Source organism: Grammomys surdaster, unplaced genomic scaffold (genome assembly GCF_004785775.1).
Source record: "Grammomys surdaster isolate TR1022 unplaced genomic scaffold, NIH_TR_1.0 191, whole genome shotgun sequence".
NCBI classification, from domain to species: Eukaryota; Metazoa; Chordata; class Mammalia; order Rodentia; family Muridae; genus Grammomys; species Grammomys surdaster.
This window is the reverse complement of record NW_021604636.1, coordinates 6,679,319-6,705,251: the sequence shown is the minus strand read 5'-3', so window position 1 is coordinate 6,705,251 and position 25,933 is coordinate 6,679,319. Positions and strand designations below refer to the sequence as shown.

Genomic DNA, 25,933 nt, shown 5'->3' with positions numbered 1-25,933 from the left:
TGTACCAAGTAAATAAAAGACATTATCATCCAACCAGTGTTCATTGTTTAAATTACATTTATTTATGCCAACACAAAACACAATAAAACCACTTTAAAAAAACACAACCATTTCATCTTCATGTAACATAATTCTTCAGTGAACAGAAGCACTACTGTTAATGTTTTGGCCCTTTCAAGGTCCTGCCTTGGGTCAAAACAGTAATTAGAGAAAGAACAAATTCTTCCTGATACACATATGAGAGAAACTTCTATTTTTTAAAAATCCCATTTCAGCAATAACAGAAAATAGCACAAACAGCCCCGTGTGGCAGCGGCAGTGCCACCATATCACTGAGAGTGCATCTATTGGTTGCTTCAGACTCCAAGGTCTTGGACTATTCAGGGATCCAAAGGAGATTCATCAAGATTTTTCTTTTAAATTTACCTGTGTACTCCCTCACTGACTAATTTACCTGAGTTATTTGAAAACCAGAAGAGAAAGAATCTAGACGATGTGAAAACGTACACATTCTTATCTGGCAGGAGTGAAGGAGGTTTGACACCAAGCTGACAATTCAACGGACAGCCGCTGAAGCTTCCACTAACATGGAGTCGTTCACCTAGGGAGTGGCTTCACCTTAATATCCAGTTAAGGCAATACACACTGCACAAAAATACAGCAACCGGCCCACATTCCAGGGACCTACCTGCTATTTGTTTTGTGTCAGTATACTTTCAAACTAAGATAGTTATACCATAATTAATACAATCCTTCTATCATTTTACTGACAAAAGAGTCTCATGCAGGAGAGAGACTGAGAGTCTGTACCCAGCTCCTATCCTCTCAGCTTCTCTGTGGAGATCCAGTGAGATCAAAAGTGCTTTGTAATGAATGCAGCAGTAACCATAAGAAATGAAACTCCAGAGACTATCCCTCCAATCTGCTACTGGGTTGTTCGTTGTCTGCCTGCGTAGATTTTGTACGTGGTCTTACTTTTTAGAGCAAGTGGGTGGTATGTCCACCCTCTGAAGCTAGGAAGTGCATGCTGGGTGGTGCATATGGGATAGGAATATCCTATAGGAAGGGCAGACTCCATGAGGGACTTTCGTAGTCTTGACACATTTGATCTATAGCTGTGTGACCTTTCATTCTGTTACCCAAGTTTTCTTTTCTTTTCCTGAAACTCTTATTGATAAGTGAATAACTTAAAGTGATTTTTTTTAAAGTGGACACTTTTGTATGACAGTCGTGTAGTTTTGAAGACTGTAGCTGAGTGCAATAATTGAGAAATATGGAATAATAGGAGGGAAACTTGGGAACCAGAGGGCAATTGAGCATGGAGGCCCCGTATCTTCAGTGTTAGTGGCAATGTAATAACCTAACCCTAATTACCCCTTCCTCATCTTTGAAACAAAATACTTGTGTGTCCACGTCTTTTAAGTGTACAAGCTCATGACAATGATTAACATTTAATTTTCAAATCTCTCACTTAGGAGATCACTGGGAGATCCGAATTCTTTCAGACTCTCATTTCTCATACCTGAAAATTAAGACGGCTGAGCATGCTGTGGCATGCTTTTAATCCCAGCACGCAGGAGGCAGAGACAGGCAGATTGTTGTAAAACAAAACAAAACAGAATAAAACAAGACAAACAAAGTAAAACAAACTCAAAAACCGAAACCCCAAAAACCAAACAAAGAAACAAATTCCTTCAGGAAATAGGAGATTTTCTGCAAGTTTTTGAATAATCGGCCCTAAGGACTCTGGGAATTTTTGGAGACAAAGACTTTAGGAAGGTGGATTCAGGAAGCAAGTGAGATTCTAATTCTGAACATTTTTCAAGCGCAAATCAAGTTCCCGGGAATTATTTTGATGATTATTTTTTGAGGCATTAATGCAACAGAGTTCATATTCTTCAAGGGGTCTTGACTTCACCTCTTTGCTTGGGATATTCTTTTCTCGATTATTTCCAACCTGCAAACAATGTCTCACCTTCATGCCCTGAATGATTGATCTCTGAATGACCTGTTATTAAGTCAACCTCCTTCTGAAGCAACAAAGAAAGACAAATCATACAGTGCATTAACCTTTGACGTAAGCAGAGTTGACTTTCTCTTGCCGAAGGAGGTCTGCCTACCCATCTGAGGAAAGGCCTGCTTTGTGCTTCTCCCTGTGCTTGTAGGTCACATTCTTAAACGTGCTGGTGGAGCCTCTGTACAACGGATTGGTTCCCTAAAGAAAGAAGGAGGGAAGGGGAATGGTTCAAAGAAAAGGAGATACATTTTGTTAGTATGCCCTTTTCATATCTTAAAACATTTGTGTTATAGTTCAAACTGGAGAGTCAAGCTCAAACTTGGAAGATATTTGAATTTATTTTGATATTTTAAATTTTATTCACCTTTATCTCATTTATTTATTGTGTGGCACATGTGTATGTACATCTCTAAAATTATGACTTTTAATTTTGTTACACTAACTCATGTAGTAGAAGGGCATTCATGTGCTGCTGTATGCCTGTGGAGGGCGCCTTGGAAGCCAGTTTTTACCTTCTACTGTGAGGTCCAAAGAAGCAAACTGAGTTCAGCAGGTTTGACAACAATGTCTGTTACCCTCAGAGCCATGCTTGCTGGCCTTCCACATTATGTTCTGAAAGAGTCTCTCAGTTGATAGGGCTGGGGCTGGGGGAGGGGGGGAGAGGCAGGGTGAAGCTCATCTGTTTGGCTAGACTGGCTGGCTGGCTCTCCAGGGCTGTGTGTAGGTTTGTGGGAGGAGCACCCACACGCCTGCCTCCTATACTGGAAGTGGGAGGACCCCACCCAAATCTGGATAGACTGACTGGCTAGCAGTCTCCAAGGCTGTTTATGGAAGGAGTATCCACACACTCTTGGTCACCCCCTCTTCTGTACTCTGTGAAACTTTGGTGGAATTGTGCCTGGTTTACCACGGGACTTTGGGATGAACGGTAGATGTAGTTTACAATACCCCAGGGATCATCTACATCTTACCAAAATTGTATTTGCTATCAGCAAATTCACCTACCCTTGCCCTCAGATTTGTGGTAACACTTCCTCTGAGCAGGAATCACCCCTAAAACTATGTCTATATTGCTTTCAACCAGTGATCCAACCTCTGACCAAGTGCCCTTGGTCATGTGACTCTAGAGAGACTAATGCCATCTCTGCACTGGGGGCAAAAAAACCAGTAGTTCCCTGGCTAGAGCTCCCTGGTGGGTGAAGCCAGCTCCCTGTGTTGTCTGCACTCCTAAGGGAAGCCTGGGTAGGTCAATCCAGCTGCCCTGAGCAGCAACAGCCTTTAAAGGTGAATAAGATGTCTATGGTCTTAGGTAGGTGTAAAGTCTCATTTGCAATAAAACTCAAAAGAAGTTTATGAAGTTTAAGTTTATGATGGCCAAAGCCTGGACTGAAGGGAGAGGAGGGGTTATGGAATAGGAAAAACAAATAGAGTGTGATCAAGGCCAGCTTAGGCCTTTGTAGGACTAGTACGTGCTCATAGGCCCTACCCCATATCTGTCAATCATATTAAAATGAACCTACATATGCAATAGAATTGTGTGTGTGTGTGTGTGTGTGTGTATTAAGATGGGTATGCCTGTGCATGGACGTGTATAGGAGGCAAGAGGCCAATGCTATGTATCTTCTATTGCTCCCCCACCCCCACTCCCTTTGAGACATAGTCTCTCTTGGTGCTGTGGAGGTCACCATTTTGGCTATACTGATGGGTTAGTGAGCCCCAGGATCTGCCAGTTTCCAAGCCCTCCAACTCAGGAGTTGCAGATTTGAGTTGCTGGATCTGGCTTTTACATGGTTGGTAAGAATATGAACTCAGGTTTTCTTTCTTGCATGCTTTACCCACTGAGCCATCTCAGTAACCCCACAAAATAGATTTTATAGGAACTCTAAAGGGAATAGCTCAAGCTTCACGAGACAGGGCAATACAATGCTATTTTGTGCAGGTCTCAGTTATTTCTAAACTTCTTCCTTTAATCTGGACTAGTTCAGGGATGGATCCCTTGCAGGGGTTCAATGGACCAAAAGCCCACTCTAGTAGGAAGAGATGATAACTGGACAAGAAACAAGTCCACATTCCTACAGAGGTGAAGGAAGGAGGTGGAGCCTGACCTCTGCTGATGGTCAGAATTCAGGAGAGCATGCTAGCATTGGGCTTTGTGAGGAGGAGCAGGAGGGGAAGTGGCCAGTGTTGTCTTTATTCATTATTGATCTCCCTTTGTGGGATGTCCAGTTGAGACTCAGGCTTAGGGCCGTGGGTGAGTGTCCACGTTCAGACAAGGCCAGTTTCTAAGTATATAAGGTGACCAGGTGGACTTCCCCGAATATCAAGGCCACGGCTTATGGCTGGATTCTGCAAAGCTCTGGCACATTTTTTCAGGCTTGAACAAAAGCAGTAACAAGAAAGCTCCATCATGACCCGCACCTTTTTTAATGATCGCCTAACTGCCAACTGCAGACACAATTTGTTTAGCATAGAACAAAATCAATCCATGACTCCTAGAAATGTCAGGCTAAACCTTTTTTTTTTTTGTCTCAAGTTAATAATTTGTCATCCAAGAGATGAATTTAAATATCTTTCATTCGTGTTTTCAGAAGAAAAATGCTGAGAGGTTTTTTTTTTTAACTTAATATAAGATAACTTTTTTTTTTTTTATAGCTCTGACAAAATATTTCAGGAGGTCAGGGCAGGGATCTGTTCTCAGCTCTGTCCCCTTAAGCATCCCAGGGGTCCGATGGGTCAGGTGAGCTCACTGGGTTTTAAAGATCAGTTGAGTTCATCCCTTGGGAAGAAATAGGTTTTAGATTTTTAAATGAGTTAAATTGAAGAACTTTAAATGTACGCACCAAGCATACGTTTGTCCCAGGAGGAGGACATGTTTGTGAGATTTGCACTGAAGTTTTGAATTGAACCTCTTTTGCATGCAAATGAATAATTATTACCTAGTCATCATCTACTCGGGAACATCAAACATTTGTTATTCAAAGAAACTCAATTGAGCGAGGGAATAATATTTTCCATTTACGCTGTTATCTGTTTAATGCGTGGTTTTGTCCCATTTTAGATGAAGAAATGGCTAAACTTTGGCATTTGAATTTCAGTCATGTGTAGCTTCCTGAGGGAGAAAAATTCACGTTTTGGAGGAAATTAACTGTTAATTAAAACGTTATTCTAAAGATATTAATCATTTGCCAGCACTCATGCCTGTGTCTGAGAACATTAAAATATGCTGGTTAGTAGACATGCATTACAAAATAGACACATGTTTGCTTGCAGAATGAGAATACCTGCTTATTATTTCCAGAAGCTTCAACCACAGGCTGTTCTTAGAACAAATTAACAATCAGGGCTCAACTCTACTGGTACCAAAACATTGAGGAGCTCTCAAACTTTTGTCTCCATTAGTTTAAACCCCAAATCTACCTTCATTTGCCTTTACTCCTACGTAATTGTTTGGTGCACTAAAAAAGTGCAGATATGTACTCTGTAAATAACCATGCCTGTGTCATACCTAATCAAATTAAACATACGTCCTTGCTATCATTCTAGTATCTGCTGTGTATCAACCTTTCCTCACTTGTCATAAAAATGTAATCTTACAGTTGGATTCTTCAAGTCAGGACTCAAACAAAGTAAGCCCACAGATCACATTTGCTTATTATAGCCAAGGCATTTTTACTCAAAAGATAAGGTTGATTAAAATCTTTATTGGCCTTTGTCCTGTGATGTACATTAATGCTTAGTTTGAAATCATTCCCCCAAATATAAACATTCATTATCAAAAATGGAAAATTCCATTTGCTTTCAGACCTGAGGATATTGCTATAGGCTTAGGGGAAAATAGTGTTAACATCAATTTATTTAGGCAGATGAACCCAAAGGCACAGTCGTGTTTGCCTGCGTTTTCTCCAGTGAGCTCACTGTTTTTGGAATCAGCGGTGTAAGATAATTGCTATTAGAAACTAGACACACCATTAGAGATTGAGAGATGAAATTAAAACCATGAAATTGTTTCCAGGGGTCTCTGGAAATGTAATTATCTCTCCTGTGGAAAAGAAACACGGAAAATTGTAGTCCTGTTTTGTGTTTGCCTACTGAGACGACATTTAAATTATATCTATTGAATACATATATTTAGAGGTTTATTTCCTGTAGCTACTTAAATTTTTATGTTATTCAGAAAATACTACCTGGTATTTGAAAAGGCCTGTCAACTTTGCATCTGTACACCCGTAACAAGTATTTCCATGGAAATTGGCATGAACTGTCATGCTATCCATGAACATTCCCCCATTAGAGAGAACACAATCAATTTACAGAAATGTTTAGATACAGTGCCTATGCTTCACTTCAGAAGGTTGCCTCCACAACAGCCCCAAGTCACCATAGCAGGAGTTTCATGAGCCTCTTCAGCTGTTACAACCCCACTCACCAAGACATCCTACATCATGAGAACAACCCGGGTCCAGACAATGGCTTCTTCTGTTCTCTAAGCAAGATAGAACTAAAGCTGTTGTTGGGGCTACACCGAGAGTGATCATAGACGTAACGTCTGAACTCTATAGAGGATGGCTGAGTCCCTGATCATTCTCATCAGGTCTCCAGAGTTCACATACCGTTTGCCACTTGGCCTTAGATCGTTCTGCTTCAAATTTAGCAACCTCTTTCCGGTCGTGAAATGATACCAGCAGCTTCCAAATGCACAGTAGCACAACACCGATGAGCAGGATAGCCAGTGACACCCCCAACATGATCATGGGAATGTTCGGAGGTTTGGGGCAGTCTAGGGGAGCAGATGAAATAATCTTTAGAAGCTGCCACAATGAGTATTTGACTGTAAGAAGGCTTTTTGACCCCTCACTGAGATGCAGGGGTTGAACCCAGAGCATAGGACACTGGACAATTCTGCTAAGCTGCATGCCCATCTCATGGAATGGAAAGACCTTCCTCATTGGATTTTCTATTCAAATATTTTTTATAGAAATACACGCTGATACCTTCTTGTCTGGTGGATTTTTTTCTTTTAAACCTGAGTTACTTGTTTAAAGATATATTTGTATTTATTCTTAGTAAAACAAATGATTCAAATCAATCCAAAAAATGAATTTATAACCAGCCTTGTAAATTCTTGGTTGTATATACAGAGATTCAACAAACTATGGATTGAAAATATAAATATGTCTTTATTAAACATGCCCTGTCTTTCCCCTTGGTGTTACTTTCTAAATGGTAAGTGTAATAAATATTGAGACGACAGTTATATTGTATTTGGCTTCTATCCCCTCCCCCCTCTCAATAATGTCTCCTGCATCACAGGCTGGCCTCAAACTCTACAGCCAAGGATGACCTTGAACATCTGTCTTTACCTCCCCAGTGCTGGGATGCTGGGATTACAGATGTATTCTACTCTACCTGGTTTAGTACAGTGCTTGGGATTGAACCAAGGCCTTCATACATGCTAGGCAAGCACTCTACCTCCTGAGCTACATTTCAACTCTCATATCACATTTTGTAAGTAACCTAGAAATAATTTCAGGTAGATGAGAAGATGTGTGTAAATTCTAGGCACATATAAGGACCTTCAGTATTAACAGGTTTTGGTATCTTTGTCACAGAAGGACCTGGACCTAAATGTCCCGCAGATATGGAAAATTGGCTATAGATTGGATAGTTGACTTTAAAACGTTAGTAAAACAAAGTGGCAATTAATATACATGAACTATTTAAAGAACCATAAAAATACCACATTTTCATTTTCCAAAATATTCTCCCCTGAGTACATCACAGCTACTTTGGTACATAGAATTATTTTGTCAAGAATTTCCTTGAATTGTGAACAGTCTCAGGATTATGTTAAAAATTATTAATCTAGCCTGGTTAGTCATGCCTGCAATCCCAGCATTCAGCAGGCAGATGTAGGAGTTTGATGCTAGTCTAGGCTACAAAGCAAGTTGAAGGCCATCTTGAGCTCCACAGTGAGACTCTGACCCAAACCAAGGACTGGGAGTATGGACCGCTTGCCTAGACAGAAATATGTTGAGGTGGTCTTGCTTATCAAAACCACAGCCTTCTAGACCTCCCCCTGGCCCAGGATATTCTGTTTCAGTAAGTCTTGGGTAATACCACAGGTTATACATTATTAACAGTATCTAAGTTGTTCTTATGATCAAGAAAGGGTAGGGAATTAGATACGCTCAACTTGAAGATTCCATGATAGGCCATTTTGGCTCTATCTGATGGTATTAGTGTAATTTTGCAGTTAGATAGCGCCTTCCTCCATTGACAGCAAGACAACTGATGATCCTTGCAGTATGTGCAAGATGATGACTCTCTTAATGAAGCATTATAATTAAGTCCTTCTTTTGCTTCCCTGGGAAGAAATTCCACATCAAAAGATCATTAAATATCTGCATCCTCCATCAGAGGTGAGACAAAAACCTGGCAGTGTCTGGGAAAGAAAAGAATCAGGCTTAGCCTACCCTCTATAATGTTACTCTTAGACAGTTAATAAAGGAGAGTTGAACGTTGAGGATGGATTGTTTGGCTTTTCAGACCTGAATCTAAGGGGACTAATGACCCCTTAACAGTGTGATGCCTCATCTCACACACGTTTTCTGGGTAGAAAACCATATAAGGACATTATGAAGAAATAAGAATTGCTAATGGCCTACTTACTATAGTGCCAAGAGCTAAAGGCTGCGTTGTAGCAAGCAAACGAAGCAGGGCTGTGTCCCTGAGAAAATACACTGATCCAGCTAGATCTTTGGCCAAGAAATCTCTGGTCAGGGACAGAACATTTCCTAGTCACAGAAGAATGTAGCTTGCTGGGACCTATACCTACCTGGAAGATGAATCAGGAGGGTGTTCAACTAGAGAATCAACAGAGAAAAGGTGTGGCTTTGGAGAGAGAATCATTTAAAAACTTAGGCTCATTGGATTCTGTGAATTTCTCAAGAAAAGATTCAGCCCAAGTTCCAAGGTAGGTATCAGAACACAGACTCTTACTTTTCAGGCTCTCCGTATTCCTTTGGTCACTGAAGACAGCGACCTAGGTGGGAGGAGAGGGTTAGCTCTAGTCCTATGTGTAATGTTGCCTGTCAGGTTGGGTCACTGCTCTACCTAATGCTGAGGTTTTGAATATCGAACTCTCAGCTCTGTCTAAGCGGTTAGCTGTACCATACATGACTATTGGGCACTGGAAATGTGACATCTAAATCAGGATGTACTACAAATAGCAAAGAACTATCTTACAGTCTAAGAATGAAAAATATAGAACACCTTGATTTTTGTGTTGATTTCATGTTGAAATGAGAATATTTTGGAGACTGGTGAAGAAATTGAACTTCACCTATCTCTTTTGACTTTTTAATGAAGTTTCTAGGAAATGATACATTTTATATAGGGTTCACCTAACAGTCCCTATTGGACAATGCTGGCATCTTTTAGATTCAGATATATATTACAGTTGTGTAGCCAGTGGGAGGCAGTGTAGCACAGTGGTTAAGAGCCTGGGCTCGAAGCCAGGCTGTTAGAGGTCCTCAAGCAAACAGATGTATGTTCAGTCACTGAGGGACCTAGCGAGGTGTTTGCTTCCAAGCCTCGACTTTCTCACCTGCAGAACAGAAATAATACTGATACTCACTCTGTAGAGTTGTGGAGGATACTGTGTGACATCAGCACATAGAAAACATGATGACTGATCTGTGGACTAGACATGTGGACCAGTAAGGGCCCCATACACCAAGAGACTGTGCCCCTCCCTTTTCTGTCTCCCAGAAGGCAAGGGCATGGATCGTGCAAGCTCGGCCTGTACCAAGTTATGTGATTGGCTTCTTTCTGCAAGGAAGGCTCAACTGTCCTTGTTTTTGTCTGTTTTATTTCTGGCATGGCTTGTAGGCTCTGACATTCTATCCAGATAGAAGAAGGAAGATGAGTGATACCCTGCCTCCTCAGCAACAGTGAGCACCCTGGACCAGCTTGCTCCCTTTTCAATTTGCGTAGAGGATACTGGCAATCATTAACCTCTCCCTTCTTTTCCTGGCTTTTCATTTGGCCTCCTTACTTCTCCCAGCGTCTACCTTCAGAGCCACAGGTCTCAGTGCTGCCGGAGGAAGGCACTACAGTCTCCTGGGGGTAGGCTACCACCTTGGAGCTTCTGGAAGGCCTATCCAGAAATGGGGATTTGAGGTATCCTTGGGCCTGTCAGAAGATCAGAAAGTGAAATCTCAGGGAGATAGCTTTTCCTTCCCTTTCCCTTACTACAAAAGAATAGGGATAAAGAAGATGCTATACTATATATACAGATGTCAGGCATCTGTGAGGGATCTGAAGCATGGTGCGTGGTGTGTCACTCACACCGTGCCCAAGAATAAAAGAACAGACAACAGTTCAGGAACAATACAGTATTTCTCAGCCGAAGGCATGTTCCATGGGTGTGGAGGGTGGGGATGTGGGTGGGGAGAGACTAGAAAGGAAAAAAAAATCAAACCAGCCAAGCACAAAAGCCTGCACACTGAAAGCAAGGCCTTCTACAGAAGCGGCTTTGTTGTCTGGGATGGGTTTTTCCAATAGAATCAATATTTTAAGGGGTAGCTTTGATTTCAGAATATCATGCTAAAGTCACTATGGCAATTAACACAGCGTTGGGGTGCAGCTGGAGACGCTGACTTTACAAAGCTGATAATAAGGCGGCAGGATTTTTGTCTTATGAAGTAATCTGGTCTCACAGAGCATGGGTCACCCTGTCTTCTTAACTGATGGCTGCAAGATGCCTTTTGTGTTCGAATAGCTCAGAAACGAGTACATGGTGTTTCTAAGTGCCTGTCAACAGGAGCTCCCTGCCACCCTCACAAACAGCAAAACCGTGTTTACAGTCACCCCCACATTTCAGGGGTTGTGCCTGACCTCCAGCTGCCTTGCCCTTGGTACAGCAATGTGATGTTTCTCTCATCCCTTTCTTGATTAGAATATGAGGTTTATACCTACTTTGCAGGTATTTTGATATTATTTGGGCTTTCAACCTCTAGGGTGATACCAATTGGATACTTTCAGTTTCAAAATCAGGATTTAACATTTACCAGCACACTGAAAAAGAAATACCAACACCAAAACCCTTCTTTTTATACCCTGTATGTGGTGCTGTTGTCTGGGCCAGACATTAGACTCCAACCCCAAGTCTGATGAAGCCTGAAAATGCATCTGTCAATTTTTGGGGAAATTTTAGGGAGAGATAGGTCATTGCTAAAGACAGAAAATTCAAGGCACCTGTGAGTGTCTCAGAACTCAGTTAAGGTTGTTAGCACAGTGGCTGTGAGGAGAGCTGGAAACATCCGTGGTAAGTTGGATTGTCAGAATGTAGACTCAGTGCCCACAGGCCTGCTGACTCAGGACACAAACATCTTAGATAAGCTGCAGAAGAGTCGGATACCCACACAATTTGAAAGCTTCTTAAAGCTAAGTTCTCTACTGTTTCTCTTCCAGTGTAATATAAACTCGTCTTTTCCCTTGGGTGGAGATGTAATAGAATTGGAAAGTTCCTATGTGAATTATGTGAAACTGATTCCATGTGTTGACAGGGTTGAAAATCCACAGGAGCACAGAAGCAAAGGGCTCCTGCCTGGCCTGATCTGGTATCACTGAGCTGAGGCTACCATGAACTCAAAGTAATTCTCCTGCTTCAGTCTCCTGAATACTGGGATTATAGGTGTATGCTGGCTGACCTGGCACTTTGTCATCTTCTGTGGCCACACCCTTATTTGTTGTCATGTGTCTTTCCTGATCCAACATTGTCACTGATGTCCATTGCTGCGAGGACACTTTTTGGCAAACGTGTTACATTCCCTGTTAGTCCGCTTATCCTTTGAGTCACCTCTTAAAAGATTGTGCCGTTATTGTTCCCATTTTACAGATGAGGAAATAAGATGTTCGGAAAGGCAAGTATATCCCACAATCTCAGAGAGTGGTTGCACAACAAAATAGTATTTGAACCACCACTTAAAGTTGTTAGGATTTTGCTGCTGTGAACAGACACCATGACCAAGGCAACTCTTATGAGGACAACATCTAATTGGGGCTGACTTACAGGGTCAGAGCTTCAGTCCATTATCATCAAGGTCTAGGAGCTTGGCAGCATCTAGACAGGCGTGGTGCAGGAGAAGCTCAGAGTTCTACATCTTCACCTGAAGGCTACTAGTAGAATACTGGCTTCCAGGCAGCTAGGATGAGGGTCTAAAAACCCACATCCACAGTGACACACCTACTCCAACAGGGCCACACCTTTAATAGAGCCACTCCCTGGGCCAAGCTTATACCAACCATCATAGTCCTTCTTGCCAGGTTTTCTGAAAAGACACGCCTGTTGAGTACATCCTTTTCTTGGTTAACCTTTCTACAGTGCCAGTAGATTCTAGGGAGGTGATGCCTGGTCCAAATTAATGTCATCATGTTACCTCGTCTTAATAAAAGACACGAGGACACAGCAATGGCTTTAATGGGATTTTTTCAACCTTTGGAGAAGCACTTCACCCCAAATTTTGTAACGTCTTTCTTGGCAAGCTACCTCAGGGGACTTTCTGTATGCCTTCGACCAGGTGGTATCACTTGACATTGGTAATAGAACACAAGGCACTCACCTTTTTCATTGATGTTGTGAATGATGGTTTTCCCTTCATTATCCGTAGTTATTAGGAATGTAATAAGACATTCGTTTTCTCCTTGTAGAGAGCACGAGACAGAAGCATCCTTTGAAAAATCTGCAGATGAAAGAGTCATTCATTAGGTTAGATGAGATTTCAAAAGGGATAATTTTTAAAGCAAAGTGGTATTGAGTTTAATATGCAAATCAGAATTTGCAATACTGTCGAGTGGGAAATGAAAGGCATAGGGTTTTCCCACCAAGTGAGAACTTTGGTTTTTAGTTATGTTCCAGAAGAATGGCTCCAGGTGTGGTCAATCAGGACTGACCATCAAAATTACCTATTAATCTGAAGGAAGCAGATTTCAATAGAGTGAAAGAAGCTCGAAGCAGGTGCCCACAGCTGCCTGGGGAGTAGAATGGCCTTGGTTATGGTAATGAGGGGGCTGCACAGTCCTCTCAGCACAGAGCATCTGGGAGAACGGCTAGATTACACTGCTGCTCAGTGTAGATGGATACTGATGCTAATACAGAGGACTTCTCACAGTGGTGTAGCCAGGACTTCAGGCTTTGCATTGTTGCATGGGGAGAAGAAATTAATATCAGGAAACTGAGGCAGAGGTGTCGTGTAGCTCAGAGACCCGCAGGATAAAGGGAAACTTCAGATTAGAAGGAACTCAGGATAAGAGCTGTCGGACATTCAGCCTACCCTCTTTCTTAACAAGAAGGTGAATTTTTCCTCATGAAGCTTATTCAAGAGTTAGAAAATGAATTTCATGACAGTAGTTGTTAATAAAAATTTTAGGAGCTGGAGAGATAGCTCAGCGGTTAAGAGCACAGACTGCTCTTCTGGAAGTCGTGAGTTCAAATCTCAGCAACCACATGGTGGGTCACAACCATCTGTAATGGGATCCAATGCCTTTTTCTGGTATGCATGAAGTCAGGGCACATATATACATATAATAAATAAATAAATCTTTAAAAAAAATTTAAACTCCTAGGTCACACATCAAAAATTATGGTGTCGCAGCTACCCTTGCCAAAATAATCTAGGACTTTCAGAAATAAAGCAAAATAAGTTAATTTCATAATTCTCATTCTAAATTAGAATTTTTTGATGACATTGTTACAGTTTTTCAGAAACCTGTAATTAAAATAACATTTAATCTAAACTCCTATGCTATATGAGCCAATATTAGTGTGCAAAGACAGATTATGGAAATCAAATTGTCCCAGGTAATCTTGGACCTACTCTTCCTAGACTGTGATTTTTTTCCCATTAGTTTAAGATGTTAAAGATTTAAAGATGCTAATAAGATAGAATTCATTCATGTGTGTGTGTGATGTCTGTGTTCTTACAAGAAAAAAAAAAAAACCAGCCCATCCAGGGCTATTTAGGGCACAGAAATGCTAATCATAAAATATGGAAAATTAAGTTGCTATTGTTTGTCATCCTTGCATTTGATTTTTAAAAGAAAAACCCAATAGGATCCATGACTAATATGCCTTATATCATTCATGACAATAGGAACCAGTAAATAATAAATTCAGCATTCTAAATGAGATTTTGTACAATAGATTTACGTGAACTAACTAGTTTTGAACTCATTAGGAGCATCTATTTATGTACACATGACTATTGGGGACTAAAATGCAAATGACCCTCATTTGGTCATTTCCATATGCATATGGCCATCTGACTCACCTGGGAGATTCGAAAATACCAATTCTGGGAACCTATCTGAGGTGTTTTAATGGGAGAGTCTGTGATGCACACAGGGCTTGGGCATTAAGCGATGATTTAATAAGCATTCTAATTGGATGCCTTGGATGAAAAGATCTGGGAAGCTCTTGGCAACCGGATGAGCACGGCCGGGGTTATTCCACGTGTTTGGTGGTAAATGGCAGGCACTCTTATTGAGGCCGCAGTTTGGTCCTTTTTATATGACCTTCACCACCGCCTCCCTTCCACTCCAGTAACTCAGATTCATGGAATCTTGGGGAGTGTGCTTTTGCATTTTGCATCTCTTTCTTCAGCGTGGGCCACAGCAGTGAGAGCTTTACAGCTCTCTAGAACTCCCTTAATGGGACGTCAGACTCTCAGGTTGAAAGCATGTCGATGGCTTATCATCCACATTTCACAGTAATATTAATCCTGCCTCTTTCTTTTCTTTTAAATAGCCACGCTGAAGCATAGGGAGGCTTACTTTCCTTGGCCAGGATTATTTAAGTTTTAATGGAACTACAGACCTGACCTTTGAGCCACAACTCCCCCCTTGTACTTTAATTACTGCACCGTTTCTTTTCTTGACCGTCGCAGGCTAGATGTGCCCTGTTTTGTAGTGTTTGCGTGTTGAAATAGCATTATCGGACGTGCAACGAAAGATTTGCATAATTAGCTGCTAAGGTTTTCTTTTTGTTGTTGATAGAAAAATGGCCCTTTCTTTCTCGCTCCCTACCCCCTCCTCTGTGAGACTTGAATTACTGCCACTGAAATAATACAGGGAAAATAAGATCTCAGGCAGCCAGGGAAATCATGCTTAGTGAAGGAAGACATATAAACGCCATGGAGTGCGGGATAGAGGGGTGGAGGTGGAGATGCAGGTCTGGGAAGGTCCAGGGAAAAATGAAGAAAACATGAGTGTCTGTACTATTGACTCACAGTTTTAAGCTCTCGGCTCTGCAATCAGCTTAAAGTCCTGGAAGTAAACAGCTTCCAAAGATGATGGTGCTGAGTGTTGGGGGTGGGGCTTCTATAGTGAGATAAATTTGAGAATCTCTTTTTCACTTTAGTGCCTCTCCTGGTGACTCACACTCATGCTTAATTTAATGTACATAGCAATTTTGAAGACTTGTAAAGCCCTGGGGTCCTGAGTTTCCCATTTCCAGAATGGCTATGGCTGTGCATGCTTTAGTTCACTGAACTTCTCAGAGACAGTGTTTGGTGGAACAAACATTGAGCAACAATGATCTGAGTGTCTGGAATAGTGGGGTAAATTAAGAAGCAAGACTCTTTGATTAAAACAGAATTAATAAAGTCAGATATATCCATCCCATCCCCCCACCCCACCCCACCACACCCCCATCGCCCATGCAAGGTGGGTGAGTTTGTGAATTATACAGTATGTCTGTTTTACTCTATGTCCTTAGCAGAGGAAAGTAGGTGCTAAAAGACCTTTAGCTGAGCAAATGTGATGTCATCTTTTCAGAGTGGTGTGACAGTGACATTAGAGGCTATAAGAAAGGTGCCTTTTAAAGTCACAGTCAGACAAATGACTTCTCACTCAGGTTTGTCCAGGTTACTGTTTAGAGAGAGTGAATGGTCCACTGGCTATTTTCATTTTCCAAGTTAGAAACCAAAGTACCTATCCTTCTCTTTTAAAGATACTTTGTTTAAATACAAAAGAAGGATACAGATATTCTAAATGCCACGGAAGCTAGTCTTCCTCTCCAGATGAAGCACTTCTGACAATCTGCCCTGAAAACTGTGAACCTAGACACGGCAGGCGGGCGGCGACTGCCTGGTTCACACCTCCGTGACTGACATGCCTCCCCATCACACTGCATTCCCCATGTTGCTGGCGAACTGAGTTTAGTCATTTGCAGGCATTTTCTGCTATTTCTGCTCATTTTGCAGAGACAGCTGGTAAATATCCTCACTGCTGTGAAGGGAGCCTGGAAGATCCACCGAGATACACATTAGTTACTGATGTGGACACTCCACAAATGCTGCTCGTTCTCGGTGCTTTCATGTGGCTCACCTTTGGTGTCAGACAAAGCACATGGCCTCTCATTCCACTTGCTACTATTTGGCATATTTATCTGTGGTCACCAGTAAAGCACAGACAAAGGGTTTTATGAGCCCTCATCATGTCCAGCCACACCAGGAATTCGATTGTAGCTTCACAACAATTTTGAAACAAAGTATTAAAAAAAATATAAATGTCTTTCTATATTCTATTTTGGAAATACATTAGTTTCCATATTCTAACTCCATCCATTCAATACATGTGTCCTACAGGCCATATACTATCCTGTCCTGCCCAGCTATAACACAGTCCTGTTAAATATTGGTGATGCATCTTTGCCACTAGATTCTCATTTTAAATAATTAGATATGACAGATGAAAATGGGAGCTCAACGTAATTATCAGTTAGAATAAGTGTTTCTTGGATCAGGAGAATGAGTCCAGAGGGAAGGAGGGATGGTGATGTACCCATGGCTGTGAAGGATGAAGGGATGGTGATGTAATGCCCATGGCTGTGAAGGATGGAGGGATGGTGATGTAATGCCCATGGCTGTGAGGGATGGAGGGATGGTAATATAATCCCCATGGCTGTCAGGGTGGGGTGGAGGGAGGGTAATGTACCCATGGCTGTGAGGCTGGGATGGAGGGATGGTGATGTAATGCCCATGGCTGTGAGGGATGGGGAGATGGTGATGTACCCATGGCTTAGAGGCTGGAAGTAAAAGCTACTGAACAGAATACTTCCAGAATCTGTAAAGTACAGTCAGGCCAACTGTTACTTCAGACTTTATCTTATCTCGAAATAAGGCAATCCCGAGATAGAGGAAAATTTCAGGCTGCCAGTGGGAGCTCACAGCCATTTCTTCAATTTTCTTCCTGGTAGTTTGGAAAATAGAGCCTTGTAGAGTTCTCTGCAGTCGCCCCTGTCAAACAGGGGTGAACGCTCTAACAAAGCCGGAGACCAATAGACTAGCCACGACTTTAAGTTGCTTTTTCTTCAGTTCATCATTTCTTCGACTTTAGAAATTGCATTTATTCCCTAAATGGGGACAAGGAACTTGGGCGGCTAGCTCCTGGTACAAGTGATTTAAGACAAGGAGCACCTTCCTCACTGACGGTGGCACCGGAGGCTTTGCACTTGTCCGCGCACTCTTCTTGGGCCTGGCCATCTGCAGACAGGTAGCACTCGATGCAGCTCCTGTGGAAGGACAACAGAGTTCATCAGCTCACGTTGGTGGAGAACAGGCAAGCAGCTGGCATGTCTTCTCCTACGCAGTCTCACTGGTGACAGTGACCTCTTGATACTTTCAGAAAGAAGATTGAGTGGCATCTAGGAGGATGTTAAATTGTTCTGATCTCTACTCCATAATCAGAGTCCCCCAAGTCAGCCTTGATAACAGCCTCTATCCATCATCATTTTTTCTGTAGTGATTGCTTCTGATGGGTTAAAAATATACTTCAGTATTTGATTTAGCTATATTTTCATTTCACATTTTCAACATAAGGGAGTGTTTATATCCATAAATATGACTAGAGTCTAGACAAAGTTACGAACTTCTTAACACAAATGATCCACATCTCAGCAGGGATTCTACAAATGGTGAGTGCTCTTAATATATGTCAAATGCGATGATTCTAAAACTCAATTTCCTGCTACTTCTTTTGAATAAGTATAAGCCTCGATGGTGGGTTCTTAAGGCTTAGGATTATAACCCAGATCTTCATTAATTCAGGCTTCTAAATAAAAGATTGTTGCTTATAGAAAAGTATATTTCCAAGGATACAAGGAAATTATACTACTTTAAAGATGCCTGTAGACCAAAGTAGAATGTAGGTCTTGAATTAATCTTATGCTACAAATAACTTTACAAAGAGATTCAGTTTGGAGTAGGACAGATCTGCAAATGTTTCTTGTTGTGGGGACGCAGCATGCCTTGGGAAGGGACAGTCTTCAAAGGACCTGAAATCCCCATGCTCGTGGGAGCTCAGCAGAAGCTGGACTTCCGTTGCTGTGGTGACCCTCAACCGCAAAATTAGCTTGTTGCTACTTCACAACTGCAATTTTGCCACTGTTGTGAATCCTCATGTAAATATATGATAGGCAGGATATCTGATATGTGACCCTGTTGGGATCTCAACCCACAGGCTGAGAACCCCTGTTCTGTAGGCAGGCTTGGATCAGCAACTATGTGGGAATGGAAGCACAAGTCTTGCTTGAAGCTGCTTTTGTGTTTTAAATATATTTGGGCAGGCTGGGTGGGGGCCTGGAGCATACGGTAGAGATTCTTCAAACTGCTTTTGTGCATTTAACTGTGACTGCCCCAGCAATGCTGGTCTCCCCTGCCCTGTAGTTCTGTAGCATCTTCTATATCCCCACTGTGGCTAGAAGCCCACATATCTCTGTTAATTACCTGAAAAAAAAATGGGATTAGGGGATGACCATGCAAGTGTGAGGACCAGAGTTCAGATCCCCAAAGTCCACATAAAAACTGGACAAGTATGACAGCCACCTGTAGTCACTCAGGAGGCAGAACAGGGGATCCATGACAAGCTGGCTAGCCAGATTATCTGGAATTGGAGACCCTACTTCAGTAAATAAAGGGAAAAGTGATCAAGGAAGAAACCTGATGTTGAACTACTCCTGGTCTACAACACCCATACACATGCACTAACCATACATCTGTACTACACACATGCAAACCTGCATACACACACTGTATACATATACATAGGCAAAGAATAAAATCCTATCTTTACCTTAGGCCCTTAGCACTTATGAAGGTAGATACCATAACTGTTTTACTGCATGTATATGTTTTGACACCATTCATGGCATACAGCAAGTGCTTAATACTTGTCAGGTAAATGAGCATGTGAGTAAAAGAAAGAACAGACCCATCTCAAAACTAGCCTCAACAGCAAGTAGATGATGCTGGTTCCTAAACTGGAACAACTTTAATTGTTAATATCACATCTTATAAGCCAGATAAAGTACTGATTCATGGTTACAGAGGAGATGAGATAGAAAAGCAATGAAAGAAACATTGTCATAGTTTGTATATGCTTGGCCGAGGGAGTGGCAGGATTAGAAGGTGTGGCCCTGTTGGAGTAGGTGTGTCACTGTGGGTGTGGGTTGTAAGTCTTTCATTCTAACTGCCTGGAAGTCAGTCTTCTCCTAGCAGCCTTCAGATGAAGATGTAGAACTCTCAGCTTCTCCTGCACCATGCCTGCCTGGATGCTGCCATATTCTTGCCTTGATGATAATGGACTGAACCTCTGAACCTGTAAACCAGCACTAATTAAATGTTGTCCTTCTAAGAGTTGCCTTGGCCATGGTGTCTGTTCACAGCAGTAAAACCCTAACTAAGACAAACGTCTATATCTTGAAGAAACTTTACTTTTTTTTGTTGGTGGTTGGGGATTGAACCAGAGACTTATGGGTGCTAGGCAATCACTCTGTCCAAACTACAGTGGAAAGTTTATATTTGATTTTATCTAAGTCGTATGAATCAAGCTCCACAGTCTGTCATGTGTCTCAGTTTGCCAGGGACAGTGACAGAAAAGTTTTGACACCTGGTTGGTGGGTAACCATTGGGGGAAATGGACTTTCTCCCTTGATTACAACAGAAATGCAAATGTCATCATTTCAGGAATCTAAGTCAATGAAAAGAATGGGCTGCTCGGTCACATTGACTGCTTACCAGAGACAATGCAACCCCACAATAGTCATGTGGAGACCACCTTCAGACCTACAAAAATTTGTTCCAACTATGTAAAGTGAAACTGCTAACCAGAAACCAGTCTTAATAGAAACATATGGGTGTATTTAATTGTTATTGTCTTAGCAGTGCAAAAAAAAAAAAACCCACCGTGTGTGTATGTTTGTGTGTGTGTGTGTGTGTGTATGTGTGTGTGTATATGTGTGTGTATGTGTGTGTGTTTGTGTATGTGTGTATATGTGTGTGTATGTGTGTGTTTCTGTGTGTGTGTGTATATGTGTGTGTGTATGTGTGTGTGTATTTGTGTGTGTAATGATAACCACACAGAAGTGCCAGAGTGCACGGTGATAAAGGGGAAAGAAGCGAAAGCTAAGATTGTCTCCCTACTTCTACCTCCTTTGGTCTACCATGATGGGAACAAATCCTACAAAGTCAGCCTAGATGTGTCTACATAAGATGGTTGTCTGTTTCCCCAGAAAAGATACCGATTGCCTGTTAGTGTCATCAGGATACCTCCAGGGCATTTGACTGAGACCAGCTGATACTATCAGTGTGGGACATCAGCTGCCACTAGAGAAATGTGACTTTGTGGTTTTGGGTAACCAAAACCCAGAAAGAAGCAGGTAAGAGGCTGACATTCCAGACAGAGGATGACTGGGGCCCTTGGGCTATGAGTTTTTAATGTCTGCCAGAGACCAAACCCAGATGACAAAATTAGTTTGAGTTTACTAGATGTCATTCAAACATTAATCACACAGAAAGCTAGCTACAGAACAGAATAAAGAAGTAGAGACATTACCGTTTAGAGTTACAGGGGTCGCCACAGGTAGGACAGCGTTCACAGGTGGGTCCTGAGGCTCCAGGGTTTCTGCAGACACACTTGCCACAGACACAGTCCCCACGCCCACTGCACAGCACTCCATCCTCAGATGCACATGAGTCCCTGCTGGTTGTACAGTTGCAGTACTCCCCTGTCCAGCCATCCCGGCACACGCATTCGCCACAGTCACAGTCACCGTTATCTGTAAAACATATAAAACATACGCAATGTTGCTTATGGCCCAAACTACTTCCAGGCTGGGGAATATCTTCTCTTCTCCTAGTTCCTTTAAACACTATCAGAGATTGAAGGTGGAGCAGACAGAAGCAAAGAAAGAGGCAGAGACAGGAGGGACAGGAAGCAAAGAGAGAAGCAGAGAGGCAGACAGATTCGGGGGCGGGTAGAGATATTGCTGACTATGTGTATTTACTAAATTGTCTCCTAGCTGAAAATCACTTACAGCAAATGGAATAAACAATCAGTCAAAATGAGACCGTGTAGACAAGCCCATTGGAGCTCTTTGATGAATTTTGTTCATTTGGTTTTAAGATGGAGATAGAGGACAGACCTGGATTAATACCCATCCCCCTGAATCACCCAAGCTGAAGTGAAGTGGAAACTTCTAGTTCTTTGGAAAGTTAGTCATGTTAAATGATGGTTTGCTAGGGCACACAGATGAAAGGATGTCTTGCTAAAGCAAACACGTGAAAGGATGTTTTCCTGAAGCAGACACAGGTGAAAGAATGTTTGGATATAGCGGACATATGAAAGGACGTTTGATGAAAAAGAATAAATATGACCCAACAGACATTGGGAGAAGAGCACTGAGCTTTGGTTGGGTTTGTTCCGCCTTGCTGTTCTCCACTTAAGACACTCATGTATTGTTTAGCCTTACATAGAGTTGCTGAGCTCAGCTTGTGATTTATGCCTACACTGGAAGAATTGAAAAATACTCCCTTTTAAAATAAAGGGATAAAAAATCTACTTCCAGTGGTGTGGCTACGTGAAAAATTCTAATTTTCCATCCCTTGGTTAGCTATCCCGTTAACACTGACAGATTCACTACTCAATCTATTGATACTAACTGAGCATATACTCTGTGCCAGAGCGTTCACTGGACATGAAGATGTGATAGTATAATAGAACTTCCATGCCGAGAGTAGGATCAGCCCAAGTGACAGCAATAGCAAGCAGAGCCGCCGCCCTCTGGAAAGGATTTAGAGATGACATGGCTCATCACTAAATCTCCCTAACCCTGGTCTTAGTCCCAGGAAAGATCAAAAGCAACTGGGAAGTTTTCTCCCCCTCTTCCCAGTGGGTCAAGTTATAATAATCCTAATTTAATTCACCATTTTCTGGTCTGATTTTTAGCTTTAGAATGTGGTGGGTAATGGAAGCTAAGAGTCAGTTATCTGTCCAGTCCTGAGTACATTTGGCCACAAAGATGCAGACTTCAACAGCACAAGGTTACTGAATTTATCCTCTTGTGTAGGAGGCAGGCACATTGTTACTACCAGGCTAACTATAATATAGAATGCCGCGTCTATGAAGCGGGGTGGAAGACTTTCTAAAGTAAATAGGGTTTGGGGAAAGCTTCAAGAAGAAGTGATGCTTGAGCTGATTTTGGAAGACAAAGACAGTTAGAAGAAGGGGGTTGTATACATTTCAGAGAGAGAAAACCATAGGAGGTGATGGAATAGTGTACAATAGCCACAGTAGACTCTCAGGGCAGAGGCAGTGGTGCAGATGTCTGTGACAAAGGGGAGATGGGAAAGTCCAGAGTGTGTCTCAAGTGAGAGGATGAGAAGCCCAAAGGCTACAGAAAGAATATTTTCCCAGAAGTTTATGAAATTTTACATGAGGCAGTGACCTGAACAGACAGGTATGTGTATAGACATCCTGGCATCACCAAAAGGTCAAATGAGAGGCAGGAAAGGCAGTTGCAAAATCTTGCAGGAGCAGGGGCCTGACCCATGGCAGCAGTCTTGAGAACAGAGATGAACTGATAAGCAATGTAAGCTGAAATGCTCAGGGCAGGGCAAGACTGGTAAAAGCACAGCATGAAGAAAGAGAGACGGAATTCTCAACAGGTCAACAGGCTGGATAGCACACTGGCGGTATGGCTTCCTTTTGACTTGATGTGGAAGCTGGCTCATGGTCACTGCTGTTCTCTAATACCTGTCATATAGTGGAGATCACATGGTAAATGAATGAATGAATGAATGAATGAATGAATGACTCTGAAGCAGAAAAGGAAAATCAGCTTTGGATGGGTTGGACAGTGAGTTTCTATGGTTCTGTTGAGTTTGGGGGGAGAAAGGACTATTGGGCATCTTAGTAAGCAGTTGAAAGGTATAGAGAAGGGGCTTGGGATCCATTAGGAAAAGGCTTCAGGTAAGGTTGCCGTGAATCAGCTCATCTAGGGCAAGCAGTCAGAGCACAAGACCACCCCAAAGCTCTGGAGACATCAGCCTGTAAAACACGAACAGGAGAAAGGCCCCTCACAGGAGAGGAGGAGGGAGATGGAAGCAACACTGTGTCCAAAGCAGACTCAGCATGCAGGAGGAGGTGCCTAGGCCCTTGGATGGATAACGATAGAAGAAGGGAGTTTCATGCATTTCAGAAAAGAGAAATGAGGGAGGTGATGCCATAGTAGTTCTACAGGGCAGAGCCAATGATGCAGATGGTTGAGCATTGCTCCCTTCCGGATCAGGCCACAAAATGACTTATGAAATGCTCTACAAATGGTAAGTAGTGTGTTTCAGATAAGTACCCTCTCCATCGATTTTTGAGTGCTTGCCATGAGTATTATAACAAGCGTTCGGTGTGCCAAACAAATAGTATTTATTTACAAACCCATAAGAGATACTTTCCTTCAGGAAGAAAAGAAAAAGATGGCACACATAAAGGTTTCTTGCACACATCTTTGCTCTTCCAGCAAAATCTACAGTTACCTAAGTTAACGTGTGCCCGTATTTACCATGCTGCCTGGCCCATAACTGAGCTCCACAGGGTCTACCTAGTAGAGTCATCTCTAAAAGCTATCTGGAGGGAGAGTTTGCAAGCAAAATCAATTATTAGGGATAAAAGTTCTATACTTCTATTAAAAACAAAGTGAAAATAAATAAATGATGCATGCTTCCACTCATGGAAGATGCTGGCGAATTTGCCACAGGATGGAAGACTGCTGTCTCTCTTGTAGACTTGGTTCGAGTAGTTGGCTATGTTTCTGGCTTTGTGGCTGGGCCTCAAGAGACTGAGAACACAAGAGTCTTTCATACAATGTTCCATCAGGTTCCAGTCCTCAGTGTTCCTGGGATGTGTTTGTATTCTGTGTGTATGGGGTTTCTCTATATGGAATAATATTTTAGTGGCATACTTTTCAGATGAAGGATACATCTAAATTTATTTGGACCCATGACAAGAAGACCATTCAGCTGCATTTCATAGCCTATGTAATTCATAATTGAGCCAAGGAATTAAAAACTAAGGATAGTAAATTATTTGGGTGAAAACCAAGAATTAATTTTTAGGTGTTAGTGATTGAAAACTCCAATTTATTTCTTTCTTTTTTTTTCCTTCCTCAGGAGAGGGGAAACATCTACAAAAAGGAAAAAAGCTCTAGGTTGTAATTTATTCTGAAAATTAACACGATTCATAAATGTGCATTTCCAGGTGCCCTGAGGCTCCCCAGTATATATCTGCACACAAGAATTCCTTGGCAGAAGTTTAGAATACCTGTCCTGAAACATTAAAAAGAAGGACTGTCACAGCAAAAATATAAAACACACCTTTCAGAACTTAGAAACTCTCTACTCTGCTGGCCTTCTAGGAGCATCGGCTAGGTCACTGAAGGTGTCAATTGATGTCCTTGGACAACAAATTATCTACATAATAATTCATGTTCATGCCACCAAACCAGCACCTTCATATAGGACTCATGCAGAAGCAAGATGATAACCCAAGATGTAGAAAATTTTACCTTTTTCAGAGGGATAGATCTTTCTGGAATGCCACTGGAAAATAGCTCTAAGTACATAATCACAAGAAGCTTTCCTCTAATATCATTTGGCTGGTATGGCTCCCAGTCTCTTAGAATCAAAATAGACTAATGGAATTTAGGCAAGGATAAACAAAATCAATGGAGCCTTCTATCTCTGAGTGCTTACAAATGGATGAAAGACGCCATATGACAAAGAACATCCGGGATAAAAGCTTTTCAGAAAAACAGCACGCTATTGAGGATGTTACTGGTGAAGTAAGTGAGATGCATGCAAGTTGTGAGTGGCATATCAGGTAAGTTTGGCAAATTACAGCTGGGAGGACAGCGTGTCTTCACAATGTGGTGTAGTTTCCATCCCTGCACTGAGCACGGTCCCGGACATAGGGAGGGTATTCCACCAATCCTGACTGGATTTATATTTACTTTTATTGTACATTTTAGAAGAGAAGGCTACTGGCTGTAGAGTATTATTTATCATTATCATTATTATTTTACATTTGCTGAAGTGTGAAAGAACTTGCCACTGGTAGAGGTTTCTAAGTAGAGTTTCTTGTGATTCCTGCATCTGATTTGAAGAGCAGCATTACTGTCTGACCTTCCTAACTATATGGTATACAGGTTGAGTGTATTCCCAATATCCTACACATATTTTTAAAAAGAAAGAAAGAAATGGGGAATTGCACATTAGTTAGCAATTCCTGCTGTTTTAGGTATTTTTATCCAGAATTTGGGGGCTAGAATATTGGGATAATGTCTATGCCATTAGATTAGATTAGACTTGAGACCTTCAGAAAGCATTTTTTTTGAACATGCGTTTTTACTAGAAAGGCAGTGTGAGATTCTGCAGATACATCCTTCCTATGATTTGATGGTGGCTTTGCCATTGGTTAGCTTCTTGTCACCTATAGGCTGTGTCCTGCCTAAATCCAATAAAAACATTTATGTGGGTTTACACACACACACACACACACACACACACACACACACACACACACACA

The 25,933-nt window shown here is 41.8% G+C and overlaps 1 protein-coding gene across 1 annotated transcript in view; it reads right to left on the bottom strand.

Annotated features, from left to right (window-relative positions):
- Nucleotides 1–1,759: 1,759 nt before the first annotated feature.
- Nucleotides 1,760–25,933, bottom strand: part of Itgb6 (integrin subunit beta 6) — a 70,095-nt gene continuing 45,921 nt past the window's right edge. Inside the window, exons 12-16 of the mRNA XM_028769270.1 lie at nt 20,912–21,134; nt 17,497–17,591; nt 12,643–12,762; nt 6,628–6,794; nt 1,760–2,215 (exon numbers count right to left, since the gene is read on the bottom strand). Coding sequence (XP_028625103.1) covers nt 2,117–2,215; nt 6,628–6,794; nt 12,643–12,762; nt 17,497–17,591; nt 20,912–21,134 — 704 coding nt within the window. The 3' untranslated portion in view covers nt 1,760–2,116. The remainder of the gene's footprint in view (nt 2,216–6,627; nt 6,795–12,642; nt 12,763–17,496; nt 17,592–20,911; nt 21,135–25,933) is intronic.